The 18,296-nt window shown below is 43.6% G+C and overlaps 1 protein-coding gene across 1 annotated transcript in view; it reads right to left on the reverse strand.

Moving 5' to 3' along the window:
- The window catches only part of LOC124545199 (sodium-coupled monocarboxylate transporter 1-like), a 172,770-nt gene that overhangs the window by 88,874 nt on the left and 65,600 nt on the right, over positions 1–18,296 (reverse strand). The window contains exons 6-7 of the mRNA XM_047124063.1: positions 10,141–10,208; positions 1,404–1,558 (exon numbers count right to left, since the gene is read on the reverse strand). Of these exons, the coding sequence (XP_046980019.1) occupies positions 1,404–1,558; positions 10,141–10,208 (223 nt within the window). The remainder of the gene's footprint in view (positions 1–1,403; positions 1,559–10,140; positions 10,209–18,296) is intronic.

The raw sequence follows: 18,296 nt of genomic DNA on the forward strand, positions 1-18,296 counted from the left end.
AATCATCCCGACACTATGTCGATTACAGATCGTATGTCCTGTGGATGAATATTATATGTCTATAATGTAGCGATTTCCATTGCCTTCTGCATCCTCATGCTGTTGAAAATTGTTGATTTTTCCGCCATTTCATGGCAGTTTCCCGCCCCAAGTGTTAGGGGGTGCCCTTAACATCTGTAGGATCCTCCTCTCTCGATGAGAAGGCCGCTGGCAGGAGGAGAGTGATTTCTCATACCAGAAGTCTTTGGTGGTCTCTGCTGATGAATTGCATTCAGAATTTAAGCAATGGTTGTGTCTGAATCCGGGAAGCTGAATGTTTTGATTACAAGTGAAAGATGCTACCCCTGCACAACATATGTAGCATAACATTAGCCCTGCTAAATTTTGATTAGCAGTGGGCTTATTCTTTATGCGACAGTTTGCAAAATAAACCCATTATTAATTAAAAATGCAGACATACGCATTAGCATTAAGAGTTCTGTGCTTGCGTTGCCTGTTTGAAAATAAATCTAAAGGAAAAATGTCCAGTTAAGCGACTTATTAATTTCTCAGTACACGAAATTAGAACTGAATTTCTGAGACCAAAAACAAATAAATGAAACAATTCACCAGATAATTCTACTCAATTTTCTCATTTATGTTACTACTGAAATGTAACTTGATGTTAGAGTGGTGTTTTATGCTGAAAGTGCAGAAATTTTACGTTTTCTCTAACTGCATTTTTATGACCTTTAGTATCTGCCTGTTAATCCAGGTATATTGCGCTTGTGTTTCAAAAGAAACATCAATGGACGTGCGGTGTTTTCCTCTTTTAAACTGTCCTGACTATCAGTGCATGTACTCTTAACAAGCAAAACATGAAATTCCCAGTAGTACTGAGTTTCCCACTTTATTTTCCATAAGCACTTATTAGTTTCGTGTGTTTTATTTCATGTCCATTTTACAAAAAAGCGCCTTATATTCCTGTTTTATTATCAGCTAATTTGATTGTGACGAAATGAAATCATTCTCTGAGAAATTCCTTCATCACAAAACTAATCACTTAAGACTATGATTTCCTTGATAGTCAGTTGTAATGAAATCTTGGGAACATGATTTCCCTCAAGAAAGATGTCAAGTTACACCACATACGCCCCAGCGTATGAAATCATTGCAGTCATTATGCAAAGCGGCATCTGAGTTATAAATGATATGCGGGGGGGGGGGGGGGGTGCCAAAACCTCTCTGGACATCAACAGAAAATAAATTTCACTGCCGTTGTACATGCCATTAAGTAATACTTCTACAAGGAAATTCCTTAATCGTCGTATTGGAATTACATCCAGTTGATTGAAATAAATTATCACAAAGGACAGCTTTGGTGCCACGGAAGTGGAAACTATGTGAATGTTGAAACCGCTTACTCAGGTAGCTCTATCCTGCCGCTGTCCGCGTTCCGCTGCCAGACCGTGCCCAGTCCGCCGACGTCGAAGGTACCCTTGACGATCACCAGAATGACTGCCACGAACATCAGTACCGTCTGGATGACGTCCGTCCACACGACCGCCTTAAGGCCGCCCTGGAGTACAAAACAGACATTACACCGGAAACACCTTGCTCAAATAATATTTTGATGATATAGAGACATCAAAAAAAGTTTGGCATCACTCCGGTTCCCGGAACTGAAGATATACGTTGACTGTGGATATTGTATCGTAGACACATTCACTTTGATTGTCCAGAGATGTCACTAAACCCGCCCAAAGATGTAAACAACCATGCATTAGCAGCGCCTCTGAGACGGAGGGGTCCGACAGCCGATCAGTTCCAGTCATTCCACCAGGTAGGAGGTACACGGATCGTGTTGTCTTTCATTCAACAATGCCTAGACTGTCAATACCGCGGTTCGATCGGGTCCGCATTGTTACTTTGTGCCAGGAAGGGCTCTCAACAAGGGAAGTGTCCAGGTGCCTCGGAGTGAACCAAACCGATGTTGTTCGGACATGGAGGAGATACAGAGAGAGGGAGTGTCGATGACATGCCTCGGCCAGGCTGCCTGAGGGCTTACTACTGCAGTGGATAACCGATTCCTACGGTTTATAGCTCGAAGGAATCCTAACAGCAACGCCACCATGTTGAATAATGCTTTTCGCGCAGCCACAGGACGTCGTGTAACGATTTAAACTGGGTGCAAAAGGCTCCATATTGTGCAACTTCACTCCTGACGTCGATGGAAAGGCCCATCTTTGCAACTACCACACCGTGCAGCATGGTACAGATGGGGACAACATGCCGAATGGACCGCTCAGGATTGGCATCGTTATTTCTTCACCGATGAGTGTCGTGTATTCCTTCAACGAAACAATCGTCGGAGACGTGTTTAGAGGCAACCCGGTCAGGCTCAAACGCCTTAGATACACTGTCCAGCGAGTGCAGCAAGGTGGAGGTTCCCTGCTGTTTTGGGCTGGCATTATGCGAGGCCGGCGTACGCCGCTGGTGGCCATGGAAGGTGGCGTAACAGCTGTACAATACGTGAATGCCATCCTCCAATCGATAGTGCCACGATATCGGCAACATATTGGTGGGACATTCTTTATGGACGACATTTCGCGCCCCCGTCGTGCACTATTGTAAATGAATTCTTTCAGGATAGCAACATCGCTCGAGTAGAGTGGCCAGCATGTTCTCCAGACAAGAACCTTATCGAACATGCTCGAGATATGTTGAAAAGGGCTGTTTATGGACAACGTGACCCACCAACCACTCTGAGGGATCTACACCGAATCGGCGTTGAGGAGTGGGACAATCTGGACCAACAGTGCCTTGATGAACTTGTGGATAGTATGCCACGACGAATACAGGCATGTATCAATGCAAGATGACGTGCTACTGAGTATTAGAGGTACCGACGTATACAGCAATCTGGACCACCACTGCTGAAGGTCTCGCTGTATGGTGGTACAACATGCAATGTGTGATTTTCATGGGCAATAAAAAGGGAGGAAATCATGTTTATGTTGATCGCTAGTCCAATTTTCTATTCAGGTTCCGGAACTCTCTGAACCGAGGTGATGCAAAACTTTTTTTGATGTGTGTAGAAGAATATTATACGAATTCATATTATCTTACATCTAGGACAACGTGAAAAATTGTACGTACACTGGTCTACAATACGTAAGGACGAAGTAGAAAAGTGACATAACATACTACCTAATTACATACTACCTACTGAGGGAAAATTAACGAAAGCGCGAGAGAATGGTGTCAGGGGCTTCCCAGTTGTACACAGGGAATTTGACATCACATTGAGTGGGGTTAGCGTCAAATGGTGGTAGCACGCTATACTAGGCAATTGAAGGAAGGGGAAAGAGAAAGTGTCTATCACTGAGCTAGCAGTTATGGTGCATTACGGTAGTGTTCTTCATGAAGACTTGGTCCTAAGACAACTTTTGGATATTTCCGTATGGGGAGGAATCACCGAGAAAATGAAGAAGCTTGAATTGTGACGAGTGGTCTTTGGTATTGTTCATAGTATAGTTTCATGCGCGTGCGTAGCGTTCAATACAATCAGAAATGCCGCCCGAAGGAGAGGAGGTGATCGACGACAGTCAGCTATAGTAGAAAATGACAACAACAGACAAGAAGGTACCACCGTCAAACAATGGATGCAACTGCAACCACATTTTGCAGCACTGCAAGACATAGAACCTCACACTCCATAGTGGCACGGCGCTGTGCTGGGCTGTCTCTCTCATGACGATCAGTGCGATGTGCTCCGTTGACAGCCATACATCGGCGCACCGCGTGCAATGATACCAAGAGGAGAGGTATTGGATCAACGAGGGGTGGTGTTGAATGCTCTTCTTGTACGAGAGCATATTCAGTCTGAGTAGTGATTCTCATCGTTTCCTCATATGACGAGAGGTCGGTACACGCAATACGCCCAGGATACTTATCGAACATGATCGAGTCCGCAGCTCGTGGTCGTGCTGTAGCGTTCTCGCTTCCCACGCCCGGGTTCCCGGGTTTGATTCACGGAGGGGTGAGGGATTTTCCCTGCCTCGTGATGACTGCGCGTTGTGTGATGTCCTTAGGTTAGTTAGGTTTAAGTAGTTCTAAGTTCTAGGAGACTGATGACCATAGATGTTAAGTCCCATAGTTCTCAGAGCCATTTGAACTTCACCTTTGAACATGATCGTCTCGGTAGTCCAGATGCTACGATGTGGGAAGTCATAATGTTCCGTGGGCGTACAGACCTTCAAATCTTTCAACACGATACGTTCACCAGTCAACGTTATTATGAAGCTCTCCTCCTTCCCCATGTGTGTCTTTTCAGCGGTGCGTTCCTCCAAGACTTCATTTTAATGGATGAAAATGCGCAACTAACCGAACAGAGCAGGTGGAAAAGCTGTTGCAACGAGAGGATACACAGAAAATGGACTGGTCTGCCCGTTATCGCTATTTAAATCCCATCGAGTATGTTTGGAATGCGTTGCGGAGACACGTCCACATGCTACTACGACCACCCACAAGTTGTGAACCGCGGTGGTAGAATAGAAATTCCTGCTACAAGAATGCGCGGCAAACTGATGACCAGCATGGAAGCACTTTGCAGAGCATGCATACATCCTATTAAGAACCGTATCTAACCTTTTATATTGTGCAAAAGTCCATTACAAATCAGGGTGAATTCTGCGAAATTATTGCTTTGAATAAAAGTGTCGTATATTCTTCTCATTGCACATGTATACAGTTACCTCCTGTATTATGCTGTAGTAGTTGTTTCTCTCTATGGTCCAATTTTCATAGAGCTATGTTACTCGGCAGTGACACATCACGTGAAAGCTACTTCCGTCCATAAGTTCTGCACGCTATGGTATATTCGCATATACACTGACGGGAAAAAAAATCGCGGGACCAAGAAGAAGCTATGCAAGAGGAACGAAACTTGACTGATGTGTATCTACATCTGAAAGACGACGTCTATCCAAATTTTGTACCAATCGCATAAGAGTGGTGTTAATAATACCCACTATGAGGATGCAAATCATATTTGCGTTAAACACGCGCTGTAGCGGTTGTGAGCGCTAGTTACCTTTCAGATTGGAGGTAGTGAGTTGATGTCAATCAAGGATGCCTTGATGACGAAGATGTCGTTATCGACAGCACACCGCGATTGAACGAGGTCGTGTAATAGGGCCACTAGAAGCGGGATGTTCCTTCCGTGACACTCCAAACAGACTTGGTGGGAAAGTAGCCACTTTGCATGGTTACTAACAACGATGGTCACGGGAAGGTATGGTCGCAAGAAGACCAGGCTCCGGAAGGCTCTACTGAGAGGGAGGACCTTCGTGTTGGGTGTACGGCTGCCCCACATGGTACTATTTCTGCAGCACCAATTACAGCAGCAGTGGGCACGGCAGTGACACAACGAAAATCGGTTGCTTCAAGGACAACCCCGCTAGACTCCCTTTAGCATGCATTTCACTCACCCAAACCACTGCTATCAGCGGCTACAGTCGTGTCAAACGAGAGCACATTGGAAGGCGGAGTGGAGGTTTGTTGCATTTTCTGATGAAATCCGGTTCTGCTTCGGTGCTAATGATTATCGAGTGTTGTATATATGGTTCTCGGGCGGGACGTCGGATGTCATAGTGAAAACTCCACAATATTACATCAGCGTAACTGGCCGACATCTTCAGGTGCGACGAACACACTGCTAAGGCATGACTAAAGCCCCCTATTTATGCCAGTCTTAGGCACGAAGTGGGCATGCGTGGAGGCGCCAATATTCGATGGCCAATAGCGACGATATCAGTCGAAGGAAGGACACCAACGCCACCTGCAAGATGAAAAACCAAAGACTTCGGCGCACGCGCGGAGGCTGCCGCTGCTGCTCTGCGCTGCCATCGGCCGCCCCAGCGACCTCTGTCGGAAACCGCAAGCAAAAATGCACGTCCCGGTAGGCGCGTGACCATCCTCCCGTTGTTAACAGAATATTTATGTTGCTGGCGAATCGTCATCCGTTGTATGACCAAAATTACTCCTCTCTGCTCGATGCGATTTCAATATGGCCACTGCTGGATCCCAAGCTTTACTGAGCTGAAAGCCCGTGTCTCTGTTTACAAGATTCGTCGAGCTACGTATTTCCGCTGCTTCCTTAATAACACTGTCCCAGTACGAACTCGTCGACGCGAGAATTTTGGTGTGTTGATAATTCACAGAATGGCCTGTACTGAGGCAATGCTCGGCCACTGCAGACTTCTCTGGTTGCTCCAAACGAGTGTAGCGTCGGTGTTCAGTACATCTGTCTTCTACAGTGCGACAAGTTTGTCCGATGTACGACATGCCGCAGCTACAAGGAATCTCGTAAACACCGGGTCTTCCTAGGCCAAGGCTGGCTGTCCTTAGATGAGCCCAAGAGAGCTCTGAGTTTTGCCGGTGGACGAAACACACATTTAACTTTATGCCTGTTCAATAATCTTCCTATTTTTGAAGAGACACCGCCGATGTATGGCAAGATGACCACTCCCCTTTGTTCTTCGCCTTCTTCCAGTTCCTCACGTTGGGTAACCCGCTTCGGGTGTAAGGCACGGCGAATCTTCCGTTCGGAATATCCATTTTGTTGGAAAGTGATACGCAGATGGAGTAGCTTATTGGATAAGCTGTCTGAGTCTGATATGGCTCGTGCTCTGTGAACCAACGTCCTAAGTACGCCACTTCGTTGCGAAGGATGGTGACAGCTGGTGGCCTGTAAGTATAAGTCCGTGTGTGTTGGTTTACGATACACTGCGTGACCTAAAGTGCCATCTTCTTTTCTCCGTACCAATACATCCAGAAATGGAAGTTCGCCGTTTTTCTCCAACTCCATAGTGAACTTGATGGTGGGATGAAGCGAGTTAAGATGCTCAAGAAATACATTCAGCGATGCAGTGCCCCGTGAGGGCAAATAACAAAGGTGTCGTCCACATACCGCCAAAAACACGTAGGTTTTAAATCCGACGACTGGAGTACTCTCTCCTAGAAGTCTTCCATAAAAAGATGAAATATTGTGGAGTTTTCACTATGACATCCGACGTCTCGCCCGAGAACCATATATACAACATGTCCGTCGGGAAAACCTCAAGCAACACATTACCGAGTGTTGGTCAGAAGGGGGATAGGTGAGTGTCTGTAACCATCCTGCCTAGACACAGTGGAGGTACACTTGGAGTTATGATCTAGGGTGAAATTTCCGATGACAGCAGTAGCACTCTCGTGGTTATCCCCCGCACCCTGACTGCAAAGTTAGACGTCAGTGTGATAATTCGACCTGTTACACTGCCACTCAAGAACAGCATTCCAGAGAGAGTCTGACTGCAAAATTATACGTCAGTGTGATGATTCGACCGGATACACTGCCACTCATGACCAGCATTCCAGGAGTGTTTTCCAACAGCATAATGCTCGCCCACGTATCTCTGTTGTAACCCAACGTACCCTACAGAGTATCGGCACGTTGCCTTGGTCTGCTCGATCGCCAGATCTGTCTCCAACAGAATACGTATTGGACGTCCTCGGACGACAACTCCAGCGTCATTCGTAACCAGCATTAGCTGTCCCTCATCAACCGACCGAGTGAAACATTCGTGCAACTCCATCCCACAAAGTGAACTGACGTCCATCAACTGTACGATATGATGCATGCACGTTTGCCTGCTTGAATTCAACATTCTGGTGGCTACATCGGTTATTAATGTAGCCGCGTTTCACATTTGGTTCAAAATGGCTCTGTGCACTATGGGACTTGTCATCTGTGGTCATCAGTCCCCTAGAACTTAGAACTACTTAGACCTAACTACCTTAGGGCATCACAAACATCCATGGACGAGGCAGGATTCGAACCTGCGACCGTAGCGGACGCGCGGTTCCAGTATGAAGCGCCTAGAACCGCTCGACCACATCGGCCGGCGTATCACATTTGCAATGGCTTATCTCGCGCTTTCATTAACCTGTGATGTTGCAACATTAATCATTGAAATATATTATCTAGTGTAGTGTGTTCCTGAAATTTCGTTATTCTACATTCTACATCTACATGGATACTCCGCAAATCACATTTAAGTGACTGGTGTTGCGTTTTTTATTCCCGTCATTGTATGCATGGACACACAGCCAGTTGGACACCCCGTAACATCAGCTTTTGTTTCTTGAACAGTTCAAGATGTCGAAACGAGATATCCGTAGGTGATAGTAAGTGGGAGGAACCGCACTGTGTAGTTAAAGTTCTCAGTTCTTGTACCATCTGAGTTATTGAAACATGTATACTTATTTAATCGGAACTATTTATTTTTTTTAAGGGCAAGAAACGATCTTGAGAAGAGCGGTACACTAGAATAATGCTCGATATTATTGATGCTCTAACTTTTAAGAAAATAATTTGAGAAATATGGTAGAATTGAAAAGCAAAGCGATCGGAATAGGGTACAACTGTATAAGCACCACCAAATTTCTTTCTAGTTACGCTGTTATGCGTGGCAAGGGAATTGGCCTGCGCTACTGAAATCAAATCTTACGTCATATTGCTTACAAATGCAAACAGAACTTAACGCAAACTTCTAGTTTATCAGAAGGAAATACCGTAAAGTATTCCAAGAGTGTGTACTTTCTGATGTTGAAATGAAAAACTTTTGGGGAACAAGTAAACAGATGATTCAACGAAGCCTGGCATGAGATCGCCATTTTGGGGTTTTTACATCGTCGAACCCGATTCCTGCCGTCTAGTCCTTCAATTCTAGCACATTTATCCGATACTTTGTCAAAAACTTTCAACGTCAAAATTGCCATGCGTTGTATAATTGTACTCGTGTTTTCAAGAGATTTGGATTTCAGTTAAAGAAAAACATACTTGCTTCAATATCCAGGTTGCCACAACAAAATTACGTTGCCCTTCGCGTACTATCATTTGTGCGAAACCTCATTTCGATATCTATAATCCTTCCCATACGAAAGGTGTGAAACGTCTTACGAGACTCACTTCGTGCATAAGATATAGCCTTCGGGTGATAAAGCAGGCATTCGATCGTGGCGAACTTCCGCGCAGTCAGATGACATTGGCATGAGGTCATCTTTTCCCTCATTTCCACTGCAACATACTGAATGTGCGGAGCGTGACCCATGTGGAATCATTTTAACATCGGGCTATATTTTAACAGATTACGGCTTGTACGCTAAAAAAGGGGATCATATGACTTTTCTTGGCAATACCCACTGTGTTAAGTGATGACAGGGTTTTAAAATTTTATGAAATTTCAGGAATCTTCCTAAATAGTTTGCAGATCTGAATATAATAGAGAATGGCTGCCTCTTTTCATTTGTTTTTATTTCAGTGGTCACTCAGCCACTTCTTTGCAATTAACAAATTGAAATACATTTGTTTTACTACAGTAATTTTATTTAAGAACAGTTTTTGTCCCTAACTGTTGCATATTTTTGAAACTCATGTGTCTATGTGGTTATGTATGGTGGAGAGGGAGGATGTATATGTGTCTCATGCTCTACAAGCCTTTGAAGTGAATTACTGACTTTCTTGCCATTACAACAGTGATCAGGCAGCTACATATATCCGACAAAGATGGTTAAAATATTTTATATTACTAATAGACGTTTAATTGATACGCATTTTATATCATGAGTTCACTTCACTGTTGCTTTACCCTTTTGAACGTCGGTTTTTTAAATGTGTCCAACAAAAATATTTTCAGCACGCTAATAACCACATGTTTCAGCACCATGAAATTAAATAATAATCGAATAGTACGTACGTGAAGTAAAAAGAGATGACTGAAAGTTGTTAAACCAACACGTTAACCCTGTTAACAGCTACAGAAGGTAAAATACAATTTATACAAATTTTTCAGAAAAGACAACTTAATAAGAAGATTACACAGAAGGAAGCTACTCGTCCCAGTTTGAGTGACTTCCCGCTTTCCATATGACATGACAAATACATGGAACAATGGCAAAAGAAATTACATTTACGTTCCAGAAGACATTCATATTGATTCTTAATGAGGATGTATCAATAGCCCGGTTTGCACCATTATTACAAATATGAAACCCATCCGTGGTCCTCGCAGGGTACATAATCGTGTGGCAATGACCTCCTGGAAGTTTACTTACCACGCAGGTGTAGAATATGCACACGGCGCACACGATCGGAGTTACAATGTGCACGTTGATGCCAGTCACTGTAATGCAGGTAGAAACATTGTATTATTAACGGTACTCAAATTGATGTTACAACACAACAGATATAAACATATTTAAAGGAAATGATGTGTGAAGAACAAGTTTCTCTATTTCGAACAACACTGCGACCAACTGCAAATTTATCTTAAAATGACAGACTTACGACGTTGACTTACCGCAGATACTTTATCTGATCGAAAGTACCCTGATATCTGGACGTTAAAATGAGGTGTGTCCGTCCGTCGCCTTTATAACGGTTTGAACGCTGCCAGAACTACTTTCAGTTAGGTGTGAGAATGTCTGTGGAGCATTCATTCTCAATGAGACGGATCTTACGATTAATCAAGGAAAACCCCCAGTTGGGAAACGGGGCCAAAATTAGTTGGTTACTGTCGAGTTGCAATTTACAATTTCTTTATTGATTACTTCAACCAGTAAAAGTCATTTCTTTCTCACTTGACCAGGAACAGATCCAAAAAAGCTAGTAGGCATGAGTGCCTTTTCAAAACAATTTACTTTACAGTTAACGGCCAAGCCATTTTACTTAAAACCGACGTTGATAAAACGTGATAAGAAATCAAAAGTTTCCAAGTAACGAAATTAAAAACTTTACTTTACCGTTAACAGCCGAGCCCTTTTACTTAAAACAGACTTCGATAAAGCATTTAATAACTAATTAAAGCTTTCCAAGTAATGAAACTAAAAAAACCACAAATTTACATACAATTTCGCTACCGAACATGTAAGGAGCCAACTTCTTTTAAACTTTGGCTCAACAAGATATTAAATTACAAGGGCTCGCTAACAGGGAGGCAGAACTAGCATTTTCAAAGGATGCCAAGTAGATTAAAACAATCAGAGTAAAGATACAGTCATCCACCTTTCACAATAACTAACAATTTTAATGCCACGAGTTTTAAAAACCCACCAATGAAAGGCAAACTTAACCTTTCTAAACAGTGGCCAAAACAATCAGAGTAAAATACAACCATTTAACATTTTACAATAACTAACAACTTTAATACCATGTCCTGCCACCAAAATGTTCTGGGATAGAAATAATTAACCGACCGGGTGTAAGGGCGGCCACAATTGTCTCCCGGATGCTCGGGCTAGAAGCGGATTAAGAGACCCACAACGGCTCGCATTCAGCAATCACATCGACCTCACGCGAGGCCGGGAGGGAGGAGGAATCAAACGAGAAACCATACTCCCTGGCCAAAACTACACTTCCTCCCAGGCAGTACTAATAAGAAGCAGAAAAGATCACTGTCTATAAATACACCGGCGACAGAGACAGGAAACACGAACGCAGGAGGCCACAAGGCAGAAAGGACGCAGGTTGCACAAACGAAAATTCTTCAATTAACATCCAAACCTTTATCAGAGAAACAGCAGGTCAACTCCGATGCAAAGGTTCCTCACCCCCGATCGTGTACACGTCACCAGCATACCCAACTGGGCATAGTCACGCAGCCACGCGCTCTGTCACCGGAGCCCTCGTCTTCTCTGCACTCACGGCGGCGAAATTCCAGTCCTCAGGTTAGGAGAGTTACTAGTCCATCATTCCCGCCTCCAGACGGTAAATTTAAAGACATCCGCTGCCGCCCCCACCAAGTGGTGACTCGGATCCACAGCCGTGGCCCCCGGGTGTTCACAGCAAGAGCTTACAGCCTTGTCCCGTCAACTCGTCCCACTCGTCTCACACCGCCAGGATAGACCACGCGGCTTCTCGGAACAACAGCCAACTCCCCACCGCCACGCCACGCCGCGGTCTCATCCTACGATATTCTCTAAGTCCCCATTTTAAAAACCGACCGACCGACTCGTCACCGCTAGGCAACCAACTGGCCATCCCCCCAAAGATCTTATTCCCTTACACAAGGCTAACAGGAAGCAACGACTGGAAGATCGATAAGACCAGACACGCCGCCAGAGGGGAATCTCAACAGAATCGCACGCAGCATAACGATAAATATGAAAGAATCAATTAACGATGGAATGGAAGAACTCAAAACAATCTTTACAGCGCGATATATGTTGAGAGCCGACACACGGCTCACTCAAGAACCGAAACCGGAGCAGATGATGATCTTGGACCATGGGGTCTGGAGCTAAGTCAATGTTCTAACTCATCCCAAACTGGTTTCATTAGTTCAGGACGAGGGGACGGCACTTCACTGTTTTTATTGTCTATAAACTATTGTTTCGCAGATACTGCTTCACCACAGAGTTCATTATCATTCTGATAAAATCGTCTAAAACTGATATTCTACTGAATGTACCACACATTGAGGTAAAATGTATTCATATCCTTCCATATTTGGCGTTTTGTTAAGCGCTATGAGGAAATCATACATTAATCACGAGGAACATCCACATACTGAATCACCACATCTTCCGTACTTTACTGTTGGCACTACACATAACGGTACGTAACTTTTCCAGCTTCTATTCTCTTCTTGTCCAAACTGTTTATCGTCCATGTTTCACTTCCATACATGGCTACACTCCATACGAATACTTTCAGAAACGTCTTACTGACAAATCTATACTCGATGTTAAGAAATTTCTCTTCTTCAGAAACGCTTTCCTTGCCATTGCCAGTCTACATTTTATATCCTCTCTGCTTCGACCATCATCAGTTATTTTGCTCCCCAAATAGCAAAACTCTCTTACTACTTTAAGTGTCTCATTTCCTAATCTAATTCCTTCAGAATCACCCGACTTAATTTGACTGCATTCCATTATCCTCGTTTTGCTTTTGTTGATGTTCATCTTATATCCTCCCTTCATGACACTGTCCATTCCGTTCAACTGCTCTTCCAAGTCCTTTGCTGTCTCTGACAGATTTACAATGTCATCGGCAAACCTTAAAGCTTTTATTTCTTCTCCATGGATTTTAATACCTACTCCGAATTTTTCTTTTGTTTCCTTTACTGCTTGCTCAATATACAGATTGAATAACATCGTGGAGAGGCTATAACCCTGTCTTACTCCCTTCCCAACCACTGCTTCCCTTTCATGCTCCTCGACTCTTATAACTGCCACCTTGTTTCTGTACAAATTGTAAATAGCCATTCGCTCCCAGTATTTTACCCCTGCCACCTTCAGGATTTGAAAGAGAGTATTCCAGTCAACATTATTAAAAGCTTTCTCCAAGTCTACAAATGCTAGAAACGTAGGCTTGCCTTTTCTGAGTCTAGCTTCTAAGATAAGTCGTAGGGTCAGTATTGCCTCACGTGTTCCCATATTTCTACGGAATCCAAACTGATCTTCGTCGAGGTCGGCTTCTACCAGTTTTTCCATTCGTCTGTAAAGAATTCGTATGGAGTGTAGCCATGTATGGAAGTGAAACATGGACGATAAACAGTTTGGACAAGATGAGAATAGAAGCTTTCGAAATGTGGTGCTACAGAAGAATGCTGAAGATTAGATGGGTAGATCACATAACTAATGAGGAGGTATTGAATGGGATTGGGGAGAAGAGGAGTTTGTGGCACAACTTGACTAGAAGTAGGGATCGGTGGGTAGGACACGTTATGAGGCATCAAGGGGTCACCAATTTAGTATTGGGGGGCAGCGTGGAGGGTAAAAATCGTAGAGGGAGACCAAGAGATGAATACACTAAGCAGATTCAGAAGGATGTAGGCTGCAGTAGGTACTGGGAGATGAAGAACATTGCACAGGATACAGTAGCCTGGAGAGCTGCATCAAACCAGTCTCAGGACTGAAGGCCACAACAACAACAACAACAACTCTTCCAGGTATTCGACAAACCCAAACCTTTCCATCGGAGTACCACAGGTATAGCGTGATTTATCGCTCCCAATTACTCGTTTCCTGACATACACTGACCAGTTCCGTCGCTGTTTACACCATCTCCAGTGTCGCTTGGCGCTGACGAGGGAAATACAGGTGATCTTGAGGTCGTCCTCGAAGGAAATGTTCAGTGTGTGACATGACTGGAATATTTTATCTTCCACCGATATAGCCGTCAAGTGCAAAGCGGCGAGATGCCCAGTCATGGATGCGCGACGCTTCGGATGTTCCATTTCTGGGTAATGGAAATGTGGAACTCTTCACATGCCATTGTGTCATCACAGTAACGCAAGTACTTTGAACAGCTGCACTGTCCAAAGCTATCGACCTCCTACACTCCCCTGTGAATCCTGAACTGTACCTCAGCGCGCTAGGAACTAAAAATGCAGAAAATTGAGATATCTATCTCAGTTCTGATACCAAGTACAGTACCTTAGTGTAGTGTAGTGTAATATAGTGTAGCGTACTGCTATGAAGTGTAGTGTAGTGTAGTGAACTACTTAGTTCTAAGTTGTAGGGGACTGATGACCTCAGATGTTAAGTCTCATAGTGCTCAGAGCCATTTGCACCAATTATAAATTAGAAAAGTTGTGATGTAACAGTAGAGCGAACTACGGTAGAACAGTACGAAGCGGCTTCTGGATTCCGGGTTTACATACATCAGTGACTCTGAAGGCCAAAGGGTATGTGGAAGTTCTTCTTCTCTTCCTTTTTCTAATTGCTTTTAGAAATTATTATTTTTATGAAGTTATCGAATGTAGACTTCCTCCTTAATACTATAATGCGTAGTTATAAACACACATTTGAAATTATGTTATAATATTTTATGCTTTATTCATGCCAGTTACTTGTGATTCGCAATACAATTTAAGAGAAAAAAAGATGACACATAACAAAGGAATTATCTCAGTGGGACGTAAATCGGTAGCTATAATACATATGTACAGAAAAACAAATGATTACAATTTTAGAAAAGCTGCATGATTTATTCAAAGGAAATAGCTTCGTGCATTGAGCAAGGCTATAAATCTTTGGTTCACCTCTGGTTCTTAAGAATTCATATATTCGGCTTAGCGTTGATTGATATAGTTGTTGAATGTCTTCCTGAGAAATATCGTGCCAGATTATGACGAACTGGCAAGTTAGATCGTGAAAATCCCGAGCTGATTCGAGGGCCCTGCACAAAACGTTCCAAACGTTCCAATTTGGGAGAAACCCAGCGACCTCGCTGGTCAAGATAGGGTTTTGAAATTGCAAAGACAAGCAGTAGGGACTCTCGCCATGTGCGGGTGGGCATTATCCTGTTGAAATGTAAGCGCAGAATGGCTTGAAATGAAGGGAAATCAATTGGAGAGTAGGCTGTAATCGACGTACCACTGTGCTGTAGTGGTGCCGCGGACGACACCCAAAGGGGTCCTGCTACGAAAAGAAATGAGACTCCAGACCATCCCTCCTTGGTGTCGGGCCATAAGGTGAGCGACAGGTTGATAATCTACCGTTTCTGGAGCGTCTCCAAATACGACTTCGCCCAGGAATCTTGTTGAATGAAATACAGTTGTCTTCAGTGACGAGTGCCGCTTCGGGCTGATCCCGGGTGACCAACATAGCGGTATCTGTAGACCAGAAAAGGTCGATGGGTCTCTTCCCAGGATCCTCCTGGAACGATATCCCTCTGGAGGGCGTCCAACAACTCTGTCAGTGAGTGCTAAGCCGAATAATTGTTTACATAAGGATCAGTTGGGGACCAAGACGCTATTCCCTTACTCAATTTGTAAAGTTCTTTCTCTTGAATAAATCAGCCAATTTTTCTGAAAATGTATTCGTTTTTTTTGCCCATGCATTTACATCACATATTCCGATTCCTGTGCCATTCGAATAATTCATTTGTGGAGATTCGTCTTTTTTGTGTTAGAATGTATTTGACGTGTTCTCATGTCTAGAACAATTGAAGAAAGTAACAAATAAATGAATTACGAAAGTTCATATGAACATGGTCCAGAAACCGTTCATTAGAGAGATAATATTTGAAAGCAAACTGAAAACTTTTCTCCTCAACATTCCCTTCTATTCAGTAGAAGAATTTGTATTATGTTAATGAGTAAAAGGTAATTGGGTAGAAATTATTAACTCACATCTGCATACAAAAGAAATGCCACTGGCAAATGGTTAGCATGTAGCAATATTTACGAAATAATTTGTGGTGTGAATATAAAAAGACTCGTTCCACATCATTGTGATTTATCATGCAAATGATGCATGGACAAACGCAAGGATGGCTGACATAGTGTTTAGTGCATCTGCGATTGGAAAACAGTTCAGATCCTTAGACGCCAGGAAGTCATCTGGTCCAGACGGTATCCCCGTGAGATTATATGCTGACTATGCTACAAATATAGCACCATTCTTATCCATCACCTATCAGAGATCATTCGCATAACGGAAAGTTCCACGGGACTGGAAGAAGGCCCAGGTAATAGCAATCTATAAAAAGGGTAGCGAATCTGATGCACATAATTACCGGCCAATTTCACTGACATCGATTTATTGCAAAATCATGGAACATATTTTGTGTTCAGACATAATGACCTTTCTAGACACTGAGAAGCTCATCCGCAGAAACCAGCACGGTTTCAGGAAACAGCGGTCACGCGAGACACAGCAGTCCCTTTTTGTGCATGATATACAATAGGCTCTGGATACTGGCTCCCAGGTTGATGCCACATTTCTCGACTTTCTAAGCGCGTTCGACTCAGTTCCACACTTGCATTTGCTCCAAAAAGTGCGCGCTTACGGTCTACCCGATGACATATGCGGTTGGATAGAAAGTTTCCCGACAGACAGAGAGCAGTATGTCGTCCTGAATGGGGTGATTTCAACAGACACAAGCGTAACTTCAGATGTGCCCCAGGGCAGCGTAATAGGTCCGCTGCTCTTTACGATTTACATAAACTATCTGGTTGATGGTATTGACAGCGGCCTTAGAGTGTTTGCTGATGATGCTGTAGTCTAAAGGAAAGTAGTATCACACGGAAGTTGTGAACAAATCAATGAGGATTTGCAGAAAATAAACGGGTGGTGTAGTGACAAGCAGTTATCTCTCAATATTAGTAAGTGTAACCTACTGCGTATAACAACGCGAAAGTCCCCATTAATGTACGAGTACAAAATAAATGCCCAGTCTTTGGAAGCCGCAACTTGCGTCAAGTATCTGGGTGTGACTATTCGAAATGACCTCAAATGGAATGATCAGATTACACAAGTAACGGGTAAGGCCAACTCTAGGTTGCGGCTTATTGGTAGAATCCTAAAGCGATGCAGTCCTTCAACAAAGGAAATTGTTTACAATATGTTAGTTCATACAGTCTTATTGTTCGTCTGTATGGGACCCTTACCAGTCGGGTCTCATTCAAGAGATTGAGAAGATCCAAAGAAGAGCAGCAAGATTCGTGACAGGTATATTTAGCCATCGCTAGATCGTTACAAAACTCATAGAAAGATTGAAGTGGGATACACTTGCAGATAGACGACGCGCTAAACGGAAGGGGTTGCTCACTAAATTCCGAAATCCGATCTTCGCCGAAGCATATTTTACTACCACATACTTTCAAATCGTACAATGGTCACCATTCAAAGAAAAGGGAAATTAGAGCTCGTACTGAGGCATTCAGACAGTCGTTTTTCCCTCGTGCGATCCGCGAGTGGAACAGCGAGGGGGGGGGGGGGGGATATGACTTTGGCGTGAATTCTGCCCTCAGCCACACATCCCTTGGAAGCCAGCGAAGGATATATGTAGATATAGATGAAAGTAGCTAACTAACTAACAGAAAGGCGTTCCCTGTAATGTCTCTTGGTGGTGTAATTGACCTCAGATGTGCATTTTTACTCATGTTCTAGTTTACAGTTGGCCATGGGATCTGTTTCTTTTTGCCTTACATTAGTCTGTTCTGTTATAGAGCAATTTTCATCACAACACATCCCGCCGATGTATTCCGTGTCTGACAGATTTGCCGCACATACATGGCCTAGCAGATGGGAAAGCGGGCACAGTATGTCAGCTTTATTATCAACGTTATCATGGGAGGTAGTTACACTGTGGAAGAACGTTCACGTGCGTCCACGAACGCTTCCAAGACACAGACTCATTTGAGAAGGGAGTGGCAGATGGTGGAACACCATGCGATGTGCGTACGCCCGTGCTTGGGAAACGACTTCTTGGTTACCTAGTTCAAGGAGAAATGCGAGAACGGATGCTTGCAGAGCAAAGA

The sequence above is a fragment of the Schistocerca americana genome, chromosome 8 (genome assembly GCF_021461395.2).
Source record: "Schistocerca americana isolate TAMUIC-IGC-003095 chromosome 8, iqSchAmer2.1, whole genome shotgun sequence".
NCBI classification, from domain to species: Eukaryota; Metazoa; Arthropoda; class Insecta; order Orthoptera; family Acrididae; genus Schistocerca; species Schistocerca americana.